Raw genomic sequence first — 23,713 nt, forward strand, 5'->3', positions numbered from 1 at the left:
TAAAAAGAGGGAGAGAGAGAGAATCCCAAGCAGGCGCCACACTGTCAGCATGGAGTCCAATACGGGGCTCAAACTCACAAACTGTGAGATCACGACATGAACCAAAATCCAGAGTTGGACATTTAACCAACTGAGCCACCCAGGTGTCCCTACATATGACCCTTTTTTTTAACTTACATGTTGAAATTTTAAAATAAAAATCGTGTAGTATGCCCTCATTTTTTCATGTGGAAGAAACTGAATTATGTCTATTATAAAAGTTATATTTTATACTTTTCATATCATGGGGATACAAACCATTTTCTGTTATGGAAATACAGCCTATTTTTGGTAGATTTATGGAAGGGATTGAAACCACATACATTCAGGGTAGATATGTATCTCAGTCATTAGTTATATTTTATGATGATGTATCTAATTCTAATTGAGGTCTTACACTAATATGGATAAACATCTCCTAATACTTGTTAGTCAGGAAAACCACATATGAAAGAGCATTCTCAGCTTCCAACTCCATTCAATATAAAGATCCCTGTCAAATCACGTCTTGACTCAAGTGTTTGTCCCAGAGGTGGTAATTGACCTGCAGACCTATTGAGCTGATTTCAGCCTTGTCAATCAGCATCCCCAAAGGAGAAAGCACTTACCAGACATTCTCCAGTGATGTCATCACAAGATTCTGCATGGCCAAAGCATTGACATGGTTCACAGGTGCCACCCAAAATAGTGCCATTGACTCGTCTGTGCCGAGGCCAACAAGACTGAAAGAAAGATAAGGTTTCAAGTCTCAGGGATTTTTTTCTTAAGGTTTTTTTTTTGTTTTGTTTTGTTTTGTTTTTTTGTTTGTTTTTTGTTTGTTAAAGGGAAATATTTAGGTAGCAAATTCAGCAAACATGCTCATCAAAGTGTTGCTACTATTGAAACATTGCTACAGAGCTATTCCTCCTGACATTTGGGACTTTTGTACTGACCTTAGCATTATTGGCAGGTATGAGATTAGAGGAAGCATTAGCTTGGTGTCTCTTCTGAAATGGTAAAATAAAGAAGAGATAAAAAGAATTGAAATGTGACAGTCTCAAAGTAAAAAGCACAGACAGGAAAATAGAAGGAAAAGTAATGAAAAAAAGGCAGCAGACATAAAAAGACTTTCAGAGAACCTTAGCCTAAGAAAGCACCTAATATCATCCAAAGGAATGTCGATTTTCTGGAATACATTCCCTCACCCACACAGAACTGCCCTTAATTCTGTCACTTTACAATCATTGGGAAGAAAGGTAGTGTCCCACTCTTACATTTGACCCACATACACAGCTGATGTCTACACATAAAGAGTCCATATCTTTCATTCTCATCCTATTATGTTTTCTCAAACTTGCACATGATTCATTTACCATATATTCCCTTGATATTTTATTTTCATTGCATTATTCTCCTAGAAGTCTACTTACATTCATCATTCCTTTTAAAAGTGTGGAACACTTTGTTATACAAAAATGGAATTCTGATTAAAAACATTCAGGCCTTAGAAGAACTTTATGTCACCATCAGCTCTAGGTTCACTGTCACTCTTAATTAAGTTTCCCTTCCATGGGGGTTACTACAAACTGTATGGGATGCACAACTGGGGGGGGGGGAGGGCAAACACTGCTGCCCTCTGGAAGCTTGTGTTCTCTCTCAAGTTCTAATTTCATTTTGTGGGTGATTTATTGTATTTCTGGCTGGTTTACTACAACATAATATATCATGAAAAGGCCTTTTTTCCAGTTGAAAATGGAAACAAGAGAGAAACCACTGAAGTAATAAAGTTTATAGAATTGTGTTGTGTACTGCTAGAAATGTTCATTCTGCCTCAGGGTGTGAAGGTTCTTAAATCTGAACATCAATAACAAACACATAAAAAAGGGTCTGCTGATACTTCACATCTGAAAGGAAAGCAAAAATGACTTTCCTCTTAATTTGGGCAGTACAAGAAAGGTGTTGATTTTTTTGCCCCTTTCTAATAATTTCTCCCCATTAAATTTTTTGCCACCTTAGATTCAGTATAGAAGAGATTTCCTTCTCCAATACGTATTTTTAAAAACTGGTGAAGTCATATACCCAGAAGAGGGTAGAAACCAAGGGTGTTGATAACAGAGAGAGAACTGACTTACTGTTTTCAGGACAAATATTCATAGAATTGTCATTAATGAGCTTTTTTCTTTTAATACTCTGCAAATATCCTACTTATACCACAGCCTCATCAAATCTGTAAGTATCAGCGATATCTCCATTTGCCATATTCTTTTCTGGAACAGTGGAGCGGGGCATGCAGAATTCTTCCTCTCCTGAGAGAAGTCACTACACTCATAATCTGCATTCCATTATCTGTTATCTTTCCAATACTCTTTCTCTGGGCTCTACCAGTAATACCTTCCTTTTCCACTGGATCATTACTATCAGCTCAAAAATATGATTTGCTATCCCCATTAAAAGTTAACAAATATGACAAAATTACTTCCTTAATATCTCAGAGCTTTCCAGTTACCTACCTGTTTTTCTTTCTCAGTAAAACTACTCTAAAAAGTCTTCTCTTCTTCACTTCCCTCTCATGCTTCATTCCATTCTACTCTGTCTTGTGCCATCACCACTCAATTACAACTGACCTTGGCTATGCCACCACATTCCAGGTAACCAAAGCTGGTAGACCATTCTGTGACTGCATTTTATCTGACCTCTCATCAACATGTGACTTAGTTGACTCCTCTCTCCCTCAAATGCCCTCTGCTCTCAATTTCCATGCCATCACAACTCCATGTTTCCACATTAGCTTTTTGCTTTCTCCTCTGCTTTGACCCAACTTCTCATTGCCAAGAACTCCTAGGGGCTTGATCGCTTTCCTCCTTCTCTTCACACTGTCTCCTAGGTAATTTTATTCAGCCCCATAGTTGATGATCTCTTCCAAATGCTTATCTGTAGACCAGACGGATATTCCAGGTTCAGGACCTACATATTCAACTGTAAAGTTGACATCTAGTTTACACTTTTCACACCTAATATTTCTAAAATGGATTGTTGATTCCATCTTCTGCCCACTGCTAATCCTCCCCAGTCTTCCTCAGCTTAGTAAATGGCTTTGCATACAATTGCTCCAACTGGTGATCTATGACTCATTTCTTTCTTTTTTTTAAGTTTTATATATTTATTTTGAGAAGAAGACAGAGAGTGAGCATGATCAGGGGAGGGAGGGAGGGAGGGAGGGAGGGAGAGAGAGAGAGAGAGAGAGAATCCCAAGCAGGCTCTGCACTGTCAGTGCAGTGCCCAATGTGGGGTTCGACCCCACGAACCATGAGATCATGACCCAAGCTGAAATCAGGAGTCAGACGCTTAACTGACTGAGCCACCCAGGCACCTCTATGACTCATTCTTAAATTCCTTACTTCTTTAAACTCTGCTCTGATATGTAATCTACAATAAATCCTATTGGTTACACTATCAAAATATAGAGTAAACCCATATCTTTTTACATCCCCTGCCATTATCCTAACATAAACCATAATAGTGTCTCCTACCACAGTAGCCTATGAGCCACTCTTCCTCTTATTCTTGCCTTCCTATATTATGTTCTTCACTCTGTAGCCATAAAGAGTTTTTCGAATAAGAAAACTAAGATCAAGGCACTACCCTCCTTAAAGTATTCTAATGATTTTCTATTATGCTTAGGATAGAATCCCAAATTATTATAATACATACAAAGCTCTGGATGGTTTGGCTCCTCCAGTCACATCACGTACTATTCTCTCCCTTGCTTACTATGTTCTAGTCGTCCTTGCCCTCTTTCAGGTCCTTGCAGACTCCAAGCTCCTTTCCACTTCCTCCTAAGCCACTTCCAGCTTTCTCTGCATAGCTGACCCTTCTCACTCTTCAACACCCAGTTTAGATGCTATCACTTCAGACAGCCTTTCCCGAAACCTTTTATAAAATAGTCCCTCTTATCTATTCTTCCTGTGCCCATTCTTAGTAGCTGTATCGAGACACCTTGTTCATTTTCTTCATGACATTTATTACATGTATTTAAATATGTTCTCCGGCATACTGTCTAGCCTACAACCAAATGTAATGTCCTTGAGGGTAGGGACTATACCTGTGTTGTTGATCACCTAATCAGCCATGCCAAGGGTCTTGATTGTGTCAAAATGCATGATTATCAACATCTATTAGCTAAACAAAAGTATGAACACTCCTATGAGGTGGTTAATTTTATTTTGATCATATAGAAAGAAGCAAAAACTGAGATTTGAATTAAAACACATTTTTTCAGTACCAGATGTTGCTTACACTTCTTCACCTGTCCCACTTGTGAAGTGAAATGAATTATGATGGTATTAAGAGTGTAAGAAAAATTGGAAAGATAAACTGCAGAGGGATTTATAAGAAGTCAGGTAGAAATGAAGAAAAAAAAAAAGGTTTGAATCAACACTGTGGCCCCAAATAGAGTAAAAGAGAATGATATTATAGTGAGTGGTTTGACCTGGTTTTTGGCAACCTAGCATAAAGACATTCTGGTCTTTGTAGGTTACTCAGCATTCCAGAGGTTTGTGCATAATAGGGATAGCAAAGCTGATGTGACTGGCCTTATGAACTCAGTAAAAAGCAGATGAAATCAGGAAAGGACAGGAATGAATGTGAGCAAGTCTAAACATCTGATATTTTGTTTGGATTCTTTCATACTCGTGTGCTTCTCTCTTCCCACCTAATTGTTACCATTATTTAGTCTCCAATTTGAGGTTTTTCCACTGCAGGATACTTTCAGTGACACCTGTCTCTGCTCACCTCTTTGAATGATTATTGCACTTATGTTCTGTACCACTCACCCGTCCCTTAATTATATAGTGCTGTGATCCAATTTTTCATAGGTATTTGTTCTGTCTCCCTAAACAGATTGTTAGCTCTTTAAGGATGGGGATTTTGATGTAATCTTCTTGATAATCCCTTCAGCACCTAGTGCAGAATTTACCAAAGATTCACAATAAATATTTTTGAAGAAAGGAAAGAAGAAACAAAAAACCTAGCCAACTGAGCAATTCTGATATTTAATTTTGTATCGACGGGTATTTGGAACTTCCATAAAGATGATGAAGAGTACTAGGGAAAACAAATGTGGGGGTAAGTGGTAAAACAAGCATAGAATCAAGGTGTTCATTCTTCCAATTGAAATAGGAACTTAAAGGTTCAAAGACAGCTTTCTGGTTTGAAATAAAAACTGCTGGGCTCTTCATAAAGTATGTGCTTCATCAAATACAGCATGTATTTTATAAGTAAAAATCAAATTAATGTTGACAGAGCTAATTTATTGCCACAATTATTTTTCTCTTCTTGAGATGAATTTTGGAAAAGCAAGGACATCAATGAATTTCATTTCATTTTATTTCTAGATAGGTGAATCTGAGCCTGGCTAAAGAAAACACATTTGTCATGAAGATGACTCTGAATCCTATGTATCTTCTAAAAGCATGCATTATTTCAGAGTACAACAGAGCTGACGAAGCAATGCCCAGAGTATTTCTATAAATGGCATAATGGGATAGTGTGCTGAAGTAGAACATCTTGGTACACTCAAACGATTCCTTAAAGGCACCATTTTTAAAGAATTTAAGCTCCTATTTATCTGCAAGCCATGTCCTCTATCAGGAAAATTGTGTTTACGTTATATGACTGGGTTTCAAGTGAAACCAATTTCAAACCACCTAAGAAAAAGTACGTAGAAGTAAATAAAAGTTATTACCTTAAAACGACACACTGTGGTATTAAGTAAGAAATGTTAATCTTATTAGAAATCTAGAATACTGGGGTAACAAGGAATATCTCAAATAAATGAATCAAAGGCATGTAGGGAATTTTCCAGATCACGGTATTTCTTCCATGTATTATATCTTGATGTTTTAAAGATTCTATCCTTCAGAGGCTTGCGGTTTGGCATTCTTAGAAATAAAGCAGAGCAAGAGTATGGTACATAAGATTAGAAACTAGAGGGAAAGGGGAAAACAGTGCTAATTCCTGGTAAGCACTGAGGTAGAAATGAAAGGAAATTATTTTGAAATATTAAATATTACTCTGCTATCATTCATCTTATTTTATCAACCAATGAAATAGGAAATAAACACTTAGGGAAACCTCAGATTTTCATCTGTAGCAAGGTAAAATATCCAAAAGAAAAACATAACTTCAAGATGACGTAATATGAGTGGTGCTCTATTAGAAAGCCATGATTTGGGGCACTCAAGCATCTTCTTTAAGTAAAAAACTATCATTTATTTGCGCCATCATTGATGGAGGACGGTTTGCTGAAAGCAATGTTGAAAGAACTTGGGAGGTGCCAAGGATTTATTCTTGCAAACTTGCCTCACAAGAGGAGCCAGAATACCCAGGTGGACACTGGCAAATCTCCACGGCGGTTGCAATGGTTCCATCAGTAGGATAGGGGACTGCGGATTCAAGGCCAACAGAGCCCAGCCTGCAGTGGAAAGAAAAAGAGATGGTGACTAGGTAAACCAACTCTTAGGTACTATAGAGTTTGAGGAATAGTAATCAGGTTGGTAATATAGGTAAACTCTTTGTGGTGAGAGGGAAGGCCAACGAATATCTACAACTTGAAGCCCTGCTCATTCCTTCTATTAGGTAAAATATGTCCAGGTGCTCACAACCATGACCACATCAAATGCTGAAAAGATATGAGAATATTCTTGCCCAGTTCTTGGGTTTTGGCTATTTGTTTCGATTTCATTATTATTATTATTATTATTATTATTAATTTTTGGAGATAGTTTAAAATAATGTAGTTGAAGGTATTTTTAAAACAGAAAACATCACATGACTGACTCATTTTAACGTTAAACTAGAAAATCAAAGAAGACAATATTAATATCCAGCTCAAGCTTTTAAATTGAAAGGAAAGATGAAAGCAAAAAGAAAGAGAGAAGAAGGAAGGAAGGAAGGAAGCAAAGAAGGAAGGAAAGAGAGAAACAGAAAAAGAGAGAAAGAAAGAAAAAAGTGATTTTCATTTCTTTTCATCAGAAACAAATCTGCACATTGGGAGGTAAAAGTGAGACTTTTTCAAATACTCAGTTGAATTAGAACTATTTTCTTAATTTGTTTTGACCTGAATTAAATGCATTGTTCTATGTATCCATGGGTTTCATTTTATTAGTACTTCTGTACAATCTGGTGATTTTAGCAGAGTGATTTGGTGTCACTCATCATTTTGGGGAAAAGCTGGTTTGTCTAAACTGAAAACACTGTTAATATAAGTGGTATATGTGTATATTATGTGTGTGTGTGTGTGTGTGTATTTCCTATATATTTCCATATTTCCTATATACATATTTCCTTCCAAAATATGCAAACTTAATATGAATTAACAATTTAAATAAACATTGGTGTCTTATTGGATTTTTCAATTTTTTTTTAAAAAGGAAATTTTAAAAGCTTTAAAACCTTTTTCACTCCCACTTTACTAATCCTAGACACTTGATAGTACCTTGCATGTGTATGACCTCATACATAATCAAAAAGTTGAAAAGAGAAACCAAAGCAATTGGGTGGGATCATCTTAGGGGCTGTGTGCTAACCGGCATCTTCTAAAGACAAGCCATTTATCTTTAGCTACAGAGTAGTTCATCCACAACCATTTCTTGAATGATTTCTTCTCTGGGAGAACAGTCTGGACAACCTAGTAAAAGGTCCTAAACTGGTAAGTGTTAAAAATCACTCTTTCATAGTGTTTAGGTTACATAGAGATTTTCAGAGAAATCTCTGTTGTCATTTTTTCCCCCACCAAATCAACCTGTATAAGATGTATAAGTGGAGATATTTTCATTTTTTAAATTGGGGTGAAATTCACATAACATAAAAGTAACCATTTTAACGTGTTCATTTAGTACATTAACAAGGTTGTGCAACTACAACCTTTATTTGGTTCCAAGCATTATTGTCAGCCCATGTGAAAACCCTGTACCTATTAAGCAGTCACTGCCTATTCTGGCCTTATTTAGCCTCTGGTAAATCATGAATCTGCTTTCTGTCTCTATGGATTTATCATGGATAATTCTGGATATTTCACATAAATGGAATCATATAATCAGACCTTTTGTGTCTGGCTTCTGTTAGTATAATGTTTTCAAAGTTCATCCATGTTGTAGCATGTATCAGTATATCCTTGTTATGACTAATATTCTATTGTATGAATATATCACAACATAGAGTTTGAAAGACAGTACTTGCTTGTGTCAACATGAGCTTATGAGCAACTTCTCACAAAGACTTTGTTGTGTCATCTATATACCTAGCCAGATCACCTCAATACAAGCTCAATACACTTTCGTCGGATGGATGAATGGATGGATAGATGGATAGTAGGTATATGGATAGATGGATAGATGAATGAATGGATACAAAACTACATATAAACAAACATACATGTATTAATAGATGAGTGGATAGGTAAATGAACAGGTGAATGGAACATAGTTATATTTTAGACAATGACTAACATACTCCCAGATAAATGCTAAAATAAAGCCTAGTATCCACATTCAGATGAATAAAGTCAGATAAGCAGGAGACAAATTACTTGTTTGATCAGATAGATAGATAAATAAATAAATAAATAAATAAATAAATAAATAAATAAATAGAAAGCTATTAGAGTTAGAACTTGAGGTCAGAACTCATCTGAATTAATTGTGACACCTTACTGTCTGCACTTAATGAACTGTCCCAAGATTAACTTATCTTTCTGATCACTTTGCTTTCAGAATTAGATGATTTCATGATTGCTATACTAGTTGGTTATCTTATAAAAGACTGTCACAATTTACTAAACAGTAGACTGGTCAATTGTGTAGACAGTCCCCGGATTTTTAATATAAAATTGAGTATTGGAATGTTTCAAAATAGAAAAATGAGTAATTGACTACTTTAAGGAACAATTTAAAATATAACAAAACAAAACCAAAAATATTTTCTACGAATTGCCAAATTTCATTTGTCTTTACAACAACAGATGTTCCTTTCCTTAATCTGTGTAACCATTTTGAGCAGTAAGAAATTTCAACATTCAAAAATCTTTCCCAGCAATATTCCACATTAGCATTCACTGAGCAGACCCAATGTTCATCAGGTTCTGCTGTTGGTAAATGGGATTTTAATGTGTTTAACGGTTTTAAGTATTACTCATAAAGAAGGCTGCAGTTTTTTTTTTTCCCCTTCAATATGGACATTTTCTTTTCTTGATACGAGGCTGCATTCTTTTAAATATATAAAGGTAGTGGTAATAAAGTACTAAATTTTAGAAGTGCATGAACTATCAAAGATTTGTCAACTAAATCACATGTTTTAGCTGGCTATTTCCTCTTATTTTTGTGACTTGGAAATACAGATAAGATGATGAAGAGAAAAGACATAATTGTGTAAGGTAGTATTGAAAATATTAGAATCATATGAGAAACATTGTCCTGGTACGGACTTAAAGATTGTCCTCAATACTTTTGTTTCATTATATTTCTACCAGAGTTAGATAGGTTAAGCTTTACTAAAATAGTAATAACAATAACACATAAATTATCCTTAGAAACAATAAGAACTTTGATCATAAAACTTTTATATAATTATTTTTTCTATCCATCTTTTTTTTTCTATTGAAAGCATCCACTTAATTCTACTTAAACCAATGTTGCTTTGGATCAGCCACCATAGATGAAGAGTTTATTGCTATTCAGTTGCTTTGTTCTATTTCGTTCTGTCAAAACTCAGAACTTCCTGCAGTCTCTACCTTGTGGAAGTCCCACCATGTTAGGGGGGACTGATACCTTTTATTCCACTCCTAAAAAGGCAAAGCATCATTTAGTGGCCCAGGCAATGTCTGAGTGGTTCATCTGAAAAAGAACTAGATGTTTTCATCAATCGCTTTTTAATCCCCCATCAAGTAAGGGAAATAACTGAAAGAATCAGATACTATTTCAGCCATTCATAAACATTATATTAAAGGCTAATAGGATCATTTATCTCTTCCTTCTTAGACCTACCAGTATGTACTGTGCACATTTCTAATGCATTATTTATTACACTACCGTAAATGTATGTGTCTGCCTTCCATCCTCGACTATGCCTTTTTTTTAATTCAATGATCATTTATCCATTATCGCATTCTTTTTGCTTAGCCTAGAACTACCACATCATAATAATTACTACTTACTAAGTGTCTGCTATCTTCTGTGTACTGTAATGGGGGCTTGACAGACATCTCATTTAACTCTGAGTGAACACAATGCATAATCGTGTTATTGTCTACATTTACAAATGAAGAACCTATGACTCAGAGAAGTGCTGTGTCCAATATAATACAGTTCGCAAACAGTGCAGCACAGATTCAAACCGAAGCATGACTCCAAAATCAACGATCATCTTGTTACCCTACACTGCCTCCCAACATATTGCTAGATAGCATGGCTAATGTTTTTGGTACATTATTTTCTCACATAGCATTCAATCTTAAAATTTAGATAGTGTTTCTGCCATTTCGCAGAAGAGGAAACTGAGACTTAGAAAGGTATACATGAAAGGCAATAAATGCTGGCAGACTGAATGAATCCAATATTTACAGAATTTATTTGGCAGGTAGTCAAAGATAATGTGGAGGAAACATATGTGGGTTTAAACCTCTTATGAAGAGCCCAATGCCTAGTGAGTTGCATAAGTCTTTTAAGTTTTACAGGCCTTTTCAGTATAATTTCTTCAAAACATGGTTATCTGTACCATTAATTTCCAAAGATAGATGCATGGTATGCATCTACCAACAATGTTACTATAATCATCAAGATACTCCTTTATTTATAAGGGTTTTACTAGATTATTACATAAATTCTATGTAATATTTTTGATACATCCCCCCCAACACATATTTACTCGAAAAAGTCATATGAACATGTCTTGCCTTGAAATGATTCTGTGTTCCTTTTTAAGCAATAAAGACACATGGGGTGTATCAGGATAAAGTCATGATGAGGGCTCAAATTCTTAGTGGCTTAACAGACAACAAAATGTTTACTCATGTAAAAATCCTTCACAGGTCTGGGTGACTGTTCAGGGCAATGTTTCAGGCTATTTGTATCTTCTTGTAGGTTGATAAGCTCCAGAAAGTCTCATGCTGGCATTTTGGTGCTTTGTGTGTGTGTGTGTGTGTGTGTGTGTGTGTGTGTGTGTGTGTGAGAACATGTGCATGCATGTAGGGGAATTATAATCACTTCTATTCACATTTTACTGGCTAAACCAAGTCATATGACCACATTTATTGTCAAAGGTTAGGGAAATGTAATATTACAAAAGGGGAAGTTTGGATCTAGGTATTTTCCCAAAGAAAATATAAACACTAATTCAAAAAGATATATGCACCCCTATGTTTATTGCAGCATTATTTACAACAGCCAACACAGGCAAACAGCCTAGTGTCTAACAATAGATGAATGAATAAAAAAGATATGGTATATATAGACAATGGAATACTACTCAGCCATAAAAAAGAATGAGATCTTGCCATTTGTGATAACATGGAAGAACCTAGAGGGTATTATGCTAAGTGAAATAAGTCAGACAGAGAACGATAAATACCAAATAACTTCACTTATACGTGGAATCTGTAACACAAAGCAAATGGACAAACAAATAAACAACAGCAAAGATAGAAACTGGCTCATAAATATAGAGGACAAATAGATGATTCCCAGAGTGGAGGTGACCAGGGGATAGGCAAAACAAGTGAAGGGAATTAAGAGGTACAAACTTCCAGTTACAAAATAAATTAGTCATGGGGATGAAAGTACAGCATCAGAAATATGCTCATTAATATTGTGACAGCTGTATGATGAGAGATGATACACATATTGAGGTCAGCATTTTGTTATGTATATAATTGTCAAATTACTATGTTTTACAGTGAAACTAATAATAATATATGTCAACTAACTTCAATAAGGATTTTAAAAATAATTAAAAATAAAATAAATAAAATAAAATAAATAAAATAAAATAAAATAAAATAAAATAAAAAAGGATGAGATCAGAGATTGATGAAAGATACTAACATCTGCTACAAGGTAAAAGAAAACAATTTTTTGCAGAGTTTTATGCTGAATAAACGTTTAAGAAGAGCTGAATAGACTCCTTGCTTGAATTAAATATCAAGAGTGCTACTAAAACTAGGGTTTGGGGAATTTAAAGGAGAAAGATGTATGATTTGGTTAAGTTGATTTCTCTTACATTTCTAAAAGAAGGCTGAAATTTTTCTATTTTTATATTCATCTTACCAATGTGGGCAAATGAGAAAGAAATCAATTAATTTTATTGCATTAACATCTCATCATTCTGGAAAAGAATGACAGCAAACACTGTCACAATTTTGGAATGATCACTATGTGCTTTATCCTAGATGGTCTCCAAAGTCTTAATAGTACTTGGTAGAAAATGTTATTGCTTGCAGTGACCGAGGTTGGATAGAAATGCTTCCGATTTCTCTGCCTATTTGCCATTAGCAAAATGCTTTTGTAGCCCTCTAATTCTATTCTCACGGTGACCTTTTGAAGCTGGCAAGGCAATTGTCCTTCTCTGTATTTCACAGACAGGGTGATTGAAATTCAGAGAGGTCAAAGCTACACTTATGTTTACAACTATTAAATAGCTGAATTGAAAACAGAAGTCAAAATCCTGACCCGCAGGCTAGTTCTCCTTCAACTATTCCTCTCCATCTCACCACAGAGCTGGAGGAAGCCAAGTCCATGAAGTGCACATGCTGAGAACCACCACGTAAGTAAATCTTCCTTAAATACACCTAAACACGAATTTTTGTTGAGACAGCCTCCGTTTACTTGTGCTTACACACAAACCGGATACCAAGTCAGAAGCGTACTGTGTAAGACAAGCTGAAATCGATTCAAGTGATGTTTTACAAATGTGACTCAATCCACTGGTAGATCAGAAATAAATACGATAAAACAAGTTCAGTGAGTCAGGATTTAGGCTGACTTTCTGCTTACCTGAAGGGGGTAGGAGTTTCAGATCTGCCATTGCCTTTTCCTTCTTGAACCATAGTGCTTTAGGGAATGTAGGTTGCAGAAGGCAGCCACCTACTTGGATTAGCTCCCGTGTCGGTTCACATAACCTTGCTCTGTGAACACGTCACTCGTACACGGGAAAAGTTCAGAAGGCTTCAAAAGAAACTGATGATTTTGACGGGTAGACACTGAACTTATCTGACATAAATCAGGGGGAAATGCCTTTGGATTAACTAGTCTGAGAAGCAATGCTGACAAAAATAAATAAACCCCCTAGCCACTTTTTGTCAATTTGGTTGTCATTCATATCGAAAGCCAGAGGACTCATCTCTCTGTACTGTTTAAACATCATGACAATCTCTATTTACTAAACGGGAGAAAAGATAATTAATTCCTAAGTGCTGCTTCACATCTTCATGGCATTTTAACCCAGCTCCTAACAGAATTGCCTATGCAAAAGAGGTACGCTGTTTGACAATGGTTCTGTTTATGAATCTGTAGCGTCCCCCTTTGGGAGATGGTAATGATGATTACACTTAGTTGAAATGGTACAAGTGAAAGACAAACTAGGCTGCACAAGCAAATGATGGGGGTGGAGGAGCATCAGCATTAAAAACAAAACAGCAACAACAACAACAACAAACAAACAAAAAAACCCCACCTCTTGTAGATAAACCAGTACTGGAGACAATGCTTTGATTCTGAGTATGTCACAGAGTCAAGTTTTGGGTCATATTTCTTCATCTAACTTAATCTCAATTAGGGGAAAGTTACCATGCTACCTTGTGCTTATTATTAGGGCATAAAAGGGAAAGTGGGGGGGGGGGAGAAAGCTCATTCAGACATAGCTGAAGTTTGAATTTTCTTGGACAAACACATCACTGTTTTTAAAATGGAAAGCTTATAATCAGTCAGATATGAGCAGGTTTGATTCCAGTCAAAAGTTCTGTCTTTAGGAGCACCTGGGTGGCTCAGTCAGTTAAGCGTCCAACTTCAGCTCAGGTCATGATCTCATGGCTCGTGAGTTCTAGCCCCTTGCCAGGCTCTGTGCTGACAGCTCAGAGCATGGAGCCTACTTAGGTTTCTGTGTTTCCCTCTCTCTCTGCCCCTTCTCCCTCTCAAAAATAAATAAAACACTAAAAAGAAAAATTCCCTCTTTAAAGAAAAAGAAAGGAAAACAACTAATTCTATGTAACAGGCACTTTGCATAATTGCCACATATAATTTTCGCAATGACCCCTGAAAGGTAGACACTATAATCTCCACTTCACACTTGAAGAAAGCAAGTTTCCACAAGGACCAATCACTTGCCAAAGTCACACACAAAATAAGCAGTTGAACTCACTAAATTCCTAGTTAGTTTGGCTCCAAGCTTATGCTCTTTCCTCTACAACACACAGCCTTATAGTCTTCCATGAAGAGACTTGTGATTATTTCAATGAAGGTGCTTAGGTTTCTTATTACAAACCACATGCTATTAAGTTAGAAACTGGTTAATTAATTAATGGAAGAAAACGGTTTACAAACCACTTTCCGAATATGGATACCCTGGAATTATATCTCTTTAGTTTCCCAGTGTCTGAGTCGTCATAAATGAGACTTTATTCTCCAGTATAGAGTTTTTCAGAATATGGATCCTTTTTTATCACATGTTCTAGCTGAATTGTGAAGGAATCATCGATACTAGAAAAGGGCTAAGACAAATTTCTTTTGGGTGTTTAAATTTTAAAGTTTTAATAGAAACGCTTTTCAGAAAACTAGCGCTTGATTCTTAACTACTATTTGCAGAAAACCTGCATATCTTTAAAGTCACTGTTCTACCTAACGCATGCTTGCTCCAAAGAAGTGTGTGAACACTGGGAGATGCAGTTCTTGAGTTTACCTGAAGGTGGCATCCATCCCAAGGCTGTAGGTGATTTGTATGAGGACTCTCTTTACATTCGCGAGCACTGTCATAAACTCTCTTCTACTGACAGGGAAATTTGTGCCATGTATGGTAAACAATTCTTCTTTAAGTGACAATGAATGGATATGTTCTTCATATGGTTGCAGATACACCTCGTCTTGGACTGTGCTGATCCTCAAGTCACTTCCCTAAAGGGGGGGGGAAAGGATAAAAGTGTGAAAAGAAGGTATAAAAGGGTAAAAAGTATCCATATTTGGATTTGCCACTTTGTGAATTATCCTCAGATTTTTAATTCCAGGTTGGCTTTCCTTGCCGTTTAGTATATTTCTGGTATATACGAGAGGAAGAGAAGGCAATTTAAATATTAGCCTTAACCAGATGCATTGCTAAGCATAAGCTTTGTTATACATAACCTTGTTTCCACTATTAACTAAATAATAGATACTTGGCAACTCATGCATGCCAGGTGATTACAAATACCTATTTAATGCAAGTGCATAATAATTGGCATAATTCAAATATATTAGTTTATGGTGAATGTAGGTTGTATAGAAAAATAGGGAAGAAAAGTTACAACAGTGTATTGTATTAAGCTATGGTTTTAAAGGACTTTTCTATATGGGAAAACAAACAGAAACCAACAAGAAAAGTCCTGCAGTCTAGCATTCACAGTAAGATAATGGCATCATAATAGGGAATGTATTGACTGACCTTAAGGTTATCCTTCTTAACTGAGTTCATTTATATTACTAATACAGAACTTCACATTTTACATTTAAAGAACCCCTTTTATCTCAAAGGAATTCCAAGACATACTTCTAGTTTTATAGATACACACACATGCATATATATTTAATAATATATATCATCCAGATCACTTCCTCTAATACTGGAAATATTTATTTTAGGGGAAGGATTTTGTCATTGATTCAGATGCATGAAAGGTTCAAGAAGAAGAACAACAAAGCCTGGTGCTAAATCAACATCAGCCCACTGGAACCACAAATGTACATGCAAGTGTGTGCTCTGAGGCTATGTGAGAGTTGGAGGAAGGGTATGCATTATGTGAAAGGAACAGTATGAGAAAGGGTGGGGGAGGGCCTCTAAGATATCTTTAGGCTTCCCACATTGTAGAATTGCCTATGGCCCTCCAAATCCTGAAAGTAATTTCTCCTGTATCTTTCCTACTTAAATGAGGAGTTTGGAAGTCAAGATTTAACTACACCTAAATAAACAAGCTTCCTTTTTCATTTGTGTCGGCCTAATATCAACAAAGAAGTAGACAATAAAATCTACTTGGAAGAAAGGGGAGATGGAAAAAATTAAACAATGTAAATCATCATTTGCATAAACACTTGATCACTCTTATATTCTTGGGTACATGGTCGTTATACTTTTAATTTAAATTCCAGGTCTGGTCTAAAGGTCTTCCTTATCATGGCAACCTAACGAATATGTTCAGTCTTTTAGATATATCTTAGTGTGAAACATAAGGCTGGCATAAGAACGTTTCCCAAGATACGGTATTTTCTAGAGTTGTGTATTAAATTAATCTCAAGCCAATCAGGTAAGGAATAATCTAAGAATGTAAAACAGTTGAACATAAGTGATCCACTCCGTACTTTACCTCTAAGATAACCATAATCTGGAGAACGTGTTCTGTATCTTCTTCCCCTTCTTCAAAGTCATATGAGATGGCAAATGTCAACTGTCCTCCAGCTGCTGTAAGCTACAAGAGAAGAGATGCGTAATTATTACAAGACAGGAGATGGGCTGTTAAATCATATTTTACTTATTATTTTAAAATCATTTTATTGTTCTAGAGGGTAGGATTTGGAAGAAACAGAAATCACAAGAGTGCAGAGTGAGAATGATAGACATTTCTTTAGCAGTAACCTTTATACGAACCTTACCCATCAACAGCAAGCCTGACATAAATATAAATTCATGTATTATTTTCCCCAGGATTGCAGGCTTGCTGAAATAGGTTAAGTTCTGTGAAACCAAACACAGCCCCTCCTGTCATTTTCCTCGTCTATAGCTTGAGCTTTACAATTCCCAAGCAGAAAAGGATCTTTGTCAAAATTGGGAGATTTCTACCCATCCCCGAGGGTCACTCACTTTCTGTTGGTCTAAATGCTTTGAACAAAGACATCACTCCATTTGACAGCGACGTTACATAAACTATAAGCTAAGCTGGGAAATGTCAGTCAAAGAAAAATAAAGGAATAGCGGCAAATTTTATATTATGATACAATTCAACCAAAACTCTCAAAGAAGATACACTTTTCCCCGTGCAATCAAATATGCTTAGTTGGAATGAATGCTATTATTCCTTTTCATTAAATAAACCTCCTTCCTTCCAATATGCACGTCAAGCCCTGTGTTAATGGATGTTTGAGGTTTACATCTTCTGACATTGACAGTAACCTTGTAGAAAGGGAAACAAAATAGGAAAGCAAGATCATTTATAGGACAGGAATCAACACTGGGGCTTGAGTGACAGATTCAATGCAAATACGGCAGTCCATTTTTAAAAATTCCACTCCAGCATTGTAAATAAAGACATTCATAAAACAAAGCTGATGATTTGTATTCTGCTGTTTCCTCCGTGCTGACAAACAGAGACCCAGCTTCACAGCCATCAGCTCTCCGTGGCCTCTTACTGCAGACCCTGACCACAAAGCAATTCTGGGCGATGCACTGGATGGAGGAGGAGGAGCCCGGATTCCTTGCAGAGTCGTTCCGTTGGGAATGGCACATAGCTCTCCATGGCTGATGAAATACGGTTTTCAACTTGCAGCTCCGCAATGTCTTCTACGAGCTCATTACATGGAGCTCTACAAGGAACTAGAATTCAGAAAACTTTTATTCCCCTGTTCCCCTGAGAAATAGCCCTACTCTAATGTCTTCTCATATATAAAATAATAAATATCTGCCTGGACTATAGCGCTTGGCATCATTGTGAGTAACAAAGGGTAGATCAATGTAAAAGGTTTTTGGTTCTATTAAGATAAGCATCCAAAATATCACCTTGCAATAGAAGAGTCCAGAAAGGCAGCAGGAAAGAAGGCTTCATATATTTCAAAGAAGACTGAACTAATTTTCTACATTAATAAAAATATTTAGCAGGACGTAGGGATGGAGTTTGGGGAAAACACAAGGATATAGATCTATAATGTTGCAAAACTTTTGAGCTTCCAGTTATATTTTGATCATGTAAAATTTGGACTATGTGTTTTTATTTTCTTTGGAATATGTTTCTCTAAAAAAAAAGAAAGAAAAACACTCCATTTTAATTCATAGTTTCTTAATTTAAAAATTATACAAATGTGTGGACCTCAGAGATAAAGCTAATGCCTATTTTGCTAATAAAAAGAGTCAAAGTGAGTGCAATTTGAATATCCAAGCTTTTCAGACTTGAGATAAAATAGAAAAATGTTTGATTTGTTATATAATATTTCATTTGTTTATACCATTTCCACACCTACTCATAATAATTATGAAATCATCTAGCATGTAAAACACTTTGAGAGACAAATGAGGGTGGAAATGGAGAAAACAAACAAGAAACAAATATAGAAAAAGAAAGGGCTCTTCTGCAGGTCAGTGATCACATATAAAACATGAACGAAGGAGTGAAATTAATTCAACTATTCTTCTGAGGGCTTATCATTACTATTATAGTAATAAAAATGAAAATTTGCCCTTCACTCACATTTCATAAAGCAACTGCCCCCAACTCTTTTCGTGGATCTCCCATACCTATACATCAGTATTATTAGAACTAATTTTTTAATCCACTAACAATTTTCATGAGTGAATCCATTTTACTTCTACCTAAGTTATGTGAAAAACAGACCATTTTAAAAAGGTGTATGTTGAGTTACCAGATTTGTTTTTTCCTCCAAATCAAGTACCCATTTCTAGAATATTAGAATCACTATCTTTTTCACTCACTGTAAAGGTGTATATTTGTGGCCATTTCTATATTGGTACTTAGTCAAGTACTTTGAGTAATTTTGAAAAAGGATTATTTAAGGTACCATCCCACAGTTTAGAGGTCATATTCTTAGGAATAATCACTTAATCTCTGTTAAATTCCTTTCCCTCTATTTTTCCTTGACCTCCATTATCTCTTCATAAGCAATAAACCCAAGCATTTCCTGATGTTGCCAGCTAATGTGTCTTTCCTGACAAGTACATACCATCATATGAAAGTCTCTGTGATGAGTCAATTATAAGACAGCATCTTCTTTTCTGAGGGATCTCGTTTTTTGGGGAAAAACCTGTAGCAATATTCAGAGTACAAACTGTCCTTTCCTATAGCTTTGGATGAAGAAGTCTCTGCCTCTTCTTCTACCTGTCGCTCCGTATCCCAAATGGCTCTTATGTGTCTCTTTCAAGTCCTTGCATCCCCACTCTCCTATAATCCCTTAAGTATCCCAGTCTCCACGCTCTCCGTCAAATCCAATGTGCACTGGACTGCCAATCATCAGCTGACTTTACTGTCTCCTCTAGCCATTATGTATGGTTATTACTTTCACTGCCGAACTCTCAGATACAGCACATTACATGCATTTTCTTTATTCTTACCCATCCAGCCTTTCTTATTTTATCTATTGCATCCTGTCTTAACCCTTGGTACTCCACTAAAAATGTTTCTTGAGGGGTACCTGGGTGACTCAGTCGGTTGAGTGACCAACTTCGGTTCAGGTCATGATCTCACCGTTTGTGAGTTCGAGCCCCGCGTCGGGCTCTGTGCTGACATCTCAGAGCCTGGAGCCTGCTTCAGATTCTGTGTCTCCCTCTCTCTCTGACCCCCCCTCATTCATGCTCTGTCCCTCTCTGCCTCAAAAATAAATAATCATTAAAGAAAAAAATTTTAAAAAAATGTTTCTTGAGGGGCACCTGGGTAGCCCAGTTGGTTAAGCCGCCGACTTCGGCTCAGGTCATGACCTCAGGGTTTGTGGATTTGAGCCCTGTGTCGGGTTCTATGCCGACAGCTCAGAGCCTGGAGCTGCTTCAGATTCCATGTCTCCCCTTCTCTCTGCCCTTCCCCTGCTCATGCTCTGTGTCTCTGTCTCTCATAAATGAATAAACATTTAAAAAAAAAGTGTTCTCGAAAGTTCATTTATGAACTCTACCTGGCAATGGACCTTCTGCTTCTGTTCAGTTTTATTGTTAAATCTGTATGTAGCATGTAATAGTTCTTAAAATTCTAGACTCCTTTGTCTCCTGTTGTACCAAACTTTCATAATACTCCTTCCTCTGCCTTGGTCATACCACTATCTCATTTGTAGAAACATTTTTCTTTCTTATTCTATACTCTGTGTATGGATGTCTGCAAAATTTTTATTCCCTTTGGTTACCCTTTCTTATTGTCTCCCCATTCCTCTCTCATGGATTTAATTATGTTTGTGCCTGGTTCCTCATCTGTATCTTCCACCGTGTGCTGTAGCCATGTATTAGTTAGCTCAGGATGCCATAACAAAATACCGAAGACTGGTGCTTAAACAACAGAAATCAGATCAAGGTGTAGGAAGAACTGGTTTCCTCTGCAGCCTCTCATCTTGGCTTGTAGATGGCCACCCTCACCCTGTGTCCTCACCTGATCCTTCCTTCTGTGTTTGTCAGAACACACTATTCTATTGGCCTTCTTCTTATAAGGACTCCGGTCATACTGGATTGGGCCCACCCTAATTCCCTCACTTTAACTTAATTATCGCTTTAAAAATCCTTTCTCCAAATAGTGTCACGTCCTAAGATTCTGGGGGTTAGGACTTCATCATTAGAATTTGGGGGGAGGGATACAATTCTGCCTATCGCAGTCCTGTACTGATTGTTTGTTTTTTTTTAACTTTTTTTTAACGTTTATTTATTTTTGAGACAGAGAGAGACAGAGCATGAACGGGGGAGGGTCAGAGAGAGAGGGAGACACAGAATCTGAAACAGGCTCCAGGCTCTGAGCTGTCAGCACAGAGTCCGACGTGGGGCTTGAACCCACGGACTGCGAGATCATGACCTGAGCCGAAGTAGGGCGCTCAACTGACTGAGCCACCCAGGCACCCCTGTACTGATTGTTTAATAATGTCTCAAACACTCAACATTCCCAGTTAATCTCATTATCTGGATCTTCCCAGGAAACACACTTGATTATTTTCCCAACTCCCATGATTGGGTCAGGTCAGTTGCTTTATTTCTCTGTTTCAAATGAGAAACTGTAGGTGTCACACATATTGTTTTCACTGTATTATTTATATCAAATTAGTCTCAATCTTATTCTCTTGAAATGCTTTTCCTAGCTTTCCATTTTCATTGCTGCATCACCCTTACTAGGTCCTCACCAAGCATTTGAATTCAATTCCCTGACTTCAGTCATTTTTTTGGCGGTGGGGGGGGGGGGGCGGATTTTATCAACTGTTACTTCTGTTGCCTCTGTCATGAAGAGCCTACAGTGGCCCTGGGATCTATAATATCATTTGAGTTTCTACGCAGTTTCAATAAGTCTAGGATCTATTTAGCGCCCTTTTCACAAACTCTGCACAGGCGCTCCAGGGCCCTGCAGTAAACTCACAAAGGCACTGTAGGATACTGTAAACATTTAAAGGAAACACAAGCAACACTGTGTATCTGTTAGACGCCAGGCAAACAACTAGCTTGAGGTACTTCACAGTTTTAACATTAATGTCATATTCCTTTCAGAGATATTCTCAAAATGTTGAACTGTGTTTTTTGGGTCCTTGCACTTTCAGCAATGTCATGTCTTTGGTAAGCAAAGTTTTCAGTGTGTGCTATGATAAAAACCACTTATTGCACAAAAATCAATGTGAAACAGGAATTAAAGGTAGCCGTGTGCACTCTGTTTCTAGGTTTGAACAGTTGTGTTATTACAGGCGCACAAATCTCCTCTAGTAAGTCATTGTGGTTAGGAAAAAAAAAGAGATTATTATATGGCCTGAACTTACGTGCCTTATCTTTTTCAATGGTTGCTAAATTGTTAAAATGTAAATATTTATGAAGCTGTTGGGCCGTAACTACTGTGGCATGTTTCAGTTGGTCTAGGAGACACTGTGAAAAAAAAATACAAAGACATTCAGAATACCACAAATTGAAGAAGTTTGGGAATTTCAGATTTAGCCTCTGTTTATATCTACCCATTCTGCTACTTAGATTTGCTTCAACTCATTTTCCTGCTGAAATTCTCACTCCTACAGCTCTCTGACTATTCAAATCTGCTTTTCTTTCTTTGCTTGGCTAGTGTCCCACTGGTCAGAAGACTGAAGAGGGAAAAGGGTTTTTTTTAGTGATATTCCCGAAGACTCAGTGGCAACCACAACAGATAAGAGAGCTAACGGACTTTAGAACAGGTAGAGCTCTGCATAGACCATCTCATCCATTAACACTGAAGAATGCATTCTAACAATACATCCCATGACATTGGTAAGTTACACGTACTGTGCATAGCTTTAATTTTCCACAATTTGGGGCTATGTAGACTCAATTTATTAATTTTATCTTTGAGACTTTCAAACTCATCCATTTTGGGGACAATACTGGTTACTGTAATTTTGCAGAGCACTAAAAGTACTTCCAGCACATTTCATTTTCTCTGGCTATTGACAAACAAAACTGTCACTATTCTATTGGCCAGAGAAGTATGGTTTTCCACAGGAAGAATTAAGTTCAATTCCAGTTCACATTGAGGCAATTCTTACATTTGCTGGGTAGATTAGACTATATTTAGCAGAGATGAAAGTTGTATTCCTTTTCAATACAAAGAGAAAGTGAATTTAATGGGAACAGTTCATTTCATCAGGGTCCCCAAAGACCTAGTTTTTTTTGTTGTTGTTTGTTTGTTTGTTTTTTACCTTTCTTCATATCTATTAAGCAAAATTCTCTTCGGAAAGATTCAGATATCAAATTGAGAAGCAAGGAAAAGAAACAGGGCCCATTCATTCCTCGTTCAGGTCTAAGCCCTTCCTGATCTTCAAATTCACCCCATTAAGAAAAGAGCAACACAAGTAGCTGTTTCCCATGAGTTCCTGTTTTAATTCTACCTTCAGGGGAAAGAAACAGCTTGTTTGCAAGTAACATTACAGTTACTATGCAATATATAACCTAATGTCACACATAATAATGTACTGTGCATGCAGCACATTGCATTAAAGATTTAATGAGGCAGGAAAGTTCTCCCTCATGAGTGGAAAAGGCTAAAGGTAATTCATAAAACCAAGCTTTACAACAGTATTTAGTATTAGGCTACCTGTGTTCTAGCCTCCCCCACTCCCAATCTCAAGAAAAATGAATTGAAAGGTGAAGGGTGGATGATCTATGGGGGACAATACACTCGGGGGGAAGTTCTTTCATAAAACAAGCCTGGAATATTTGGTTGTCTGATGTCAGAACATCGTCTCTCTTCTTCCACTAAATGGGTGTAAAATCTAATATTGACTTTTGCTTACCAGAGCAAATATTTCAGGAGGGATGTACTAAAATCAAATGAAGAAAAGTGTAATATGGAGCAGGATAAATGAAACATATATGTTAATTTCAGTTTACCATCACAAACATGGCGAGTGGTTCATCTTTCTAGATTTTGAAGCTCCAATGCCTTAAACTGTGAAAAAGTATCCCTCTCACAGAAGTGTTTACTGATGCATCTATTCATGGAGCTCTATATTAACATAGAAACAGAACTTCATGTTTTGTCATGCTTTTTGGTACA

At 36.7% G+C, this 23,713-nt stretch overlaps 1 protein-coding gene across 2 annotated transcripts in view; it reads right to left on the reverse strand.

Annotated features, from left to right (window-relative positions):
* LAMA2 (laminin subunit alpha 2) overlaps positions 1 to 23,713 on the reverse strand; it is a 606,210-nt gene that overhangs the window by 259,942 nt on the left and 322,555 nt on the right. For both annotated transcript variants that reach the window (XM_053222255.1, XM_053222254.1), the window contains exons 13-17: positions 16,613 to 16,714; positions 14,962 to 15,173; positions 6,387 to 6,490; positions 972 to 1,033; positions 648 to 761 (exon numbers count right to left, since the gene is read on the reverse strand). In XM_053222255.1, coding sequence (XP_053078230.1) covers positions 648 to 761; positions 972 to 1,033; positions 6,387 to 6,490; positions 14,962 to 15,173; positions 16,613 to 16,714 — 594 coding nt within the window. The remainder of the gene's footprint in view (positions 1 to 647; positions 762 to 971; positions 1,034 to 6,386; positions 6,491 to 14,961; positions 15,174 to 16,612; positions 16,715 to 23,713) is intronic.

Source organism: Acinonyx jubatus, chromosome B2 (assembly GCF_027475565.1).
Source record: "Acinonyx jubatus isolate Ajub_Pintada_27869175 chromosome B2, VMU_Ajub_asm_v1.0, whole genome shotgun sequence".
NCBI lineage: Eukaryota > Metazoa > Chordata > Mammalia > Carnivora > Felidae > Acinonyx > Acinonyx jubatus.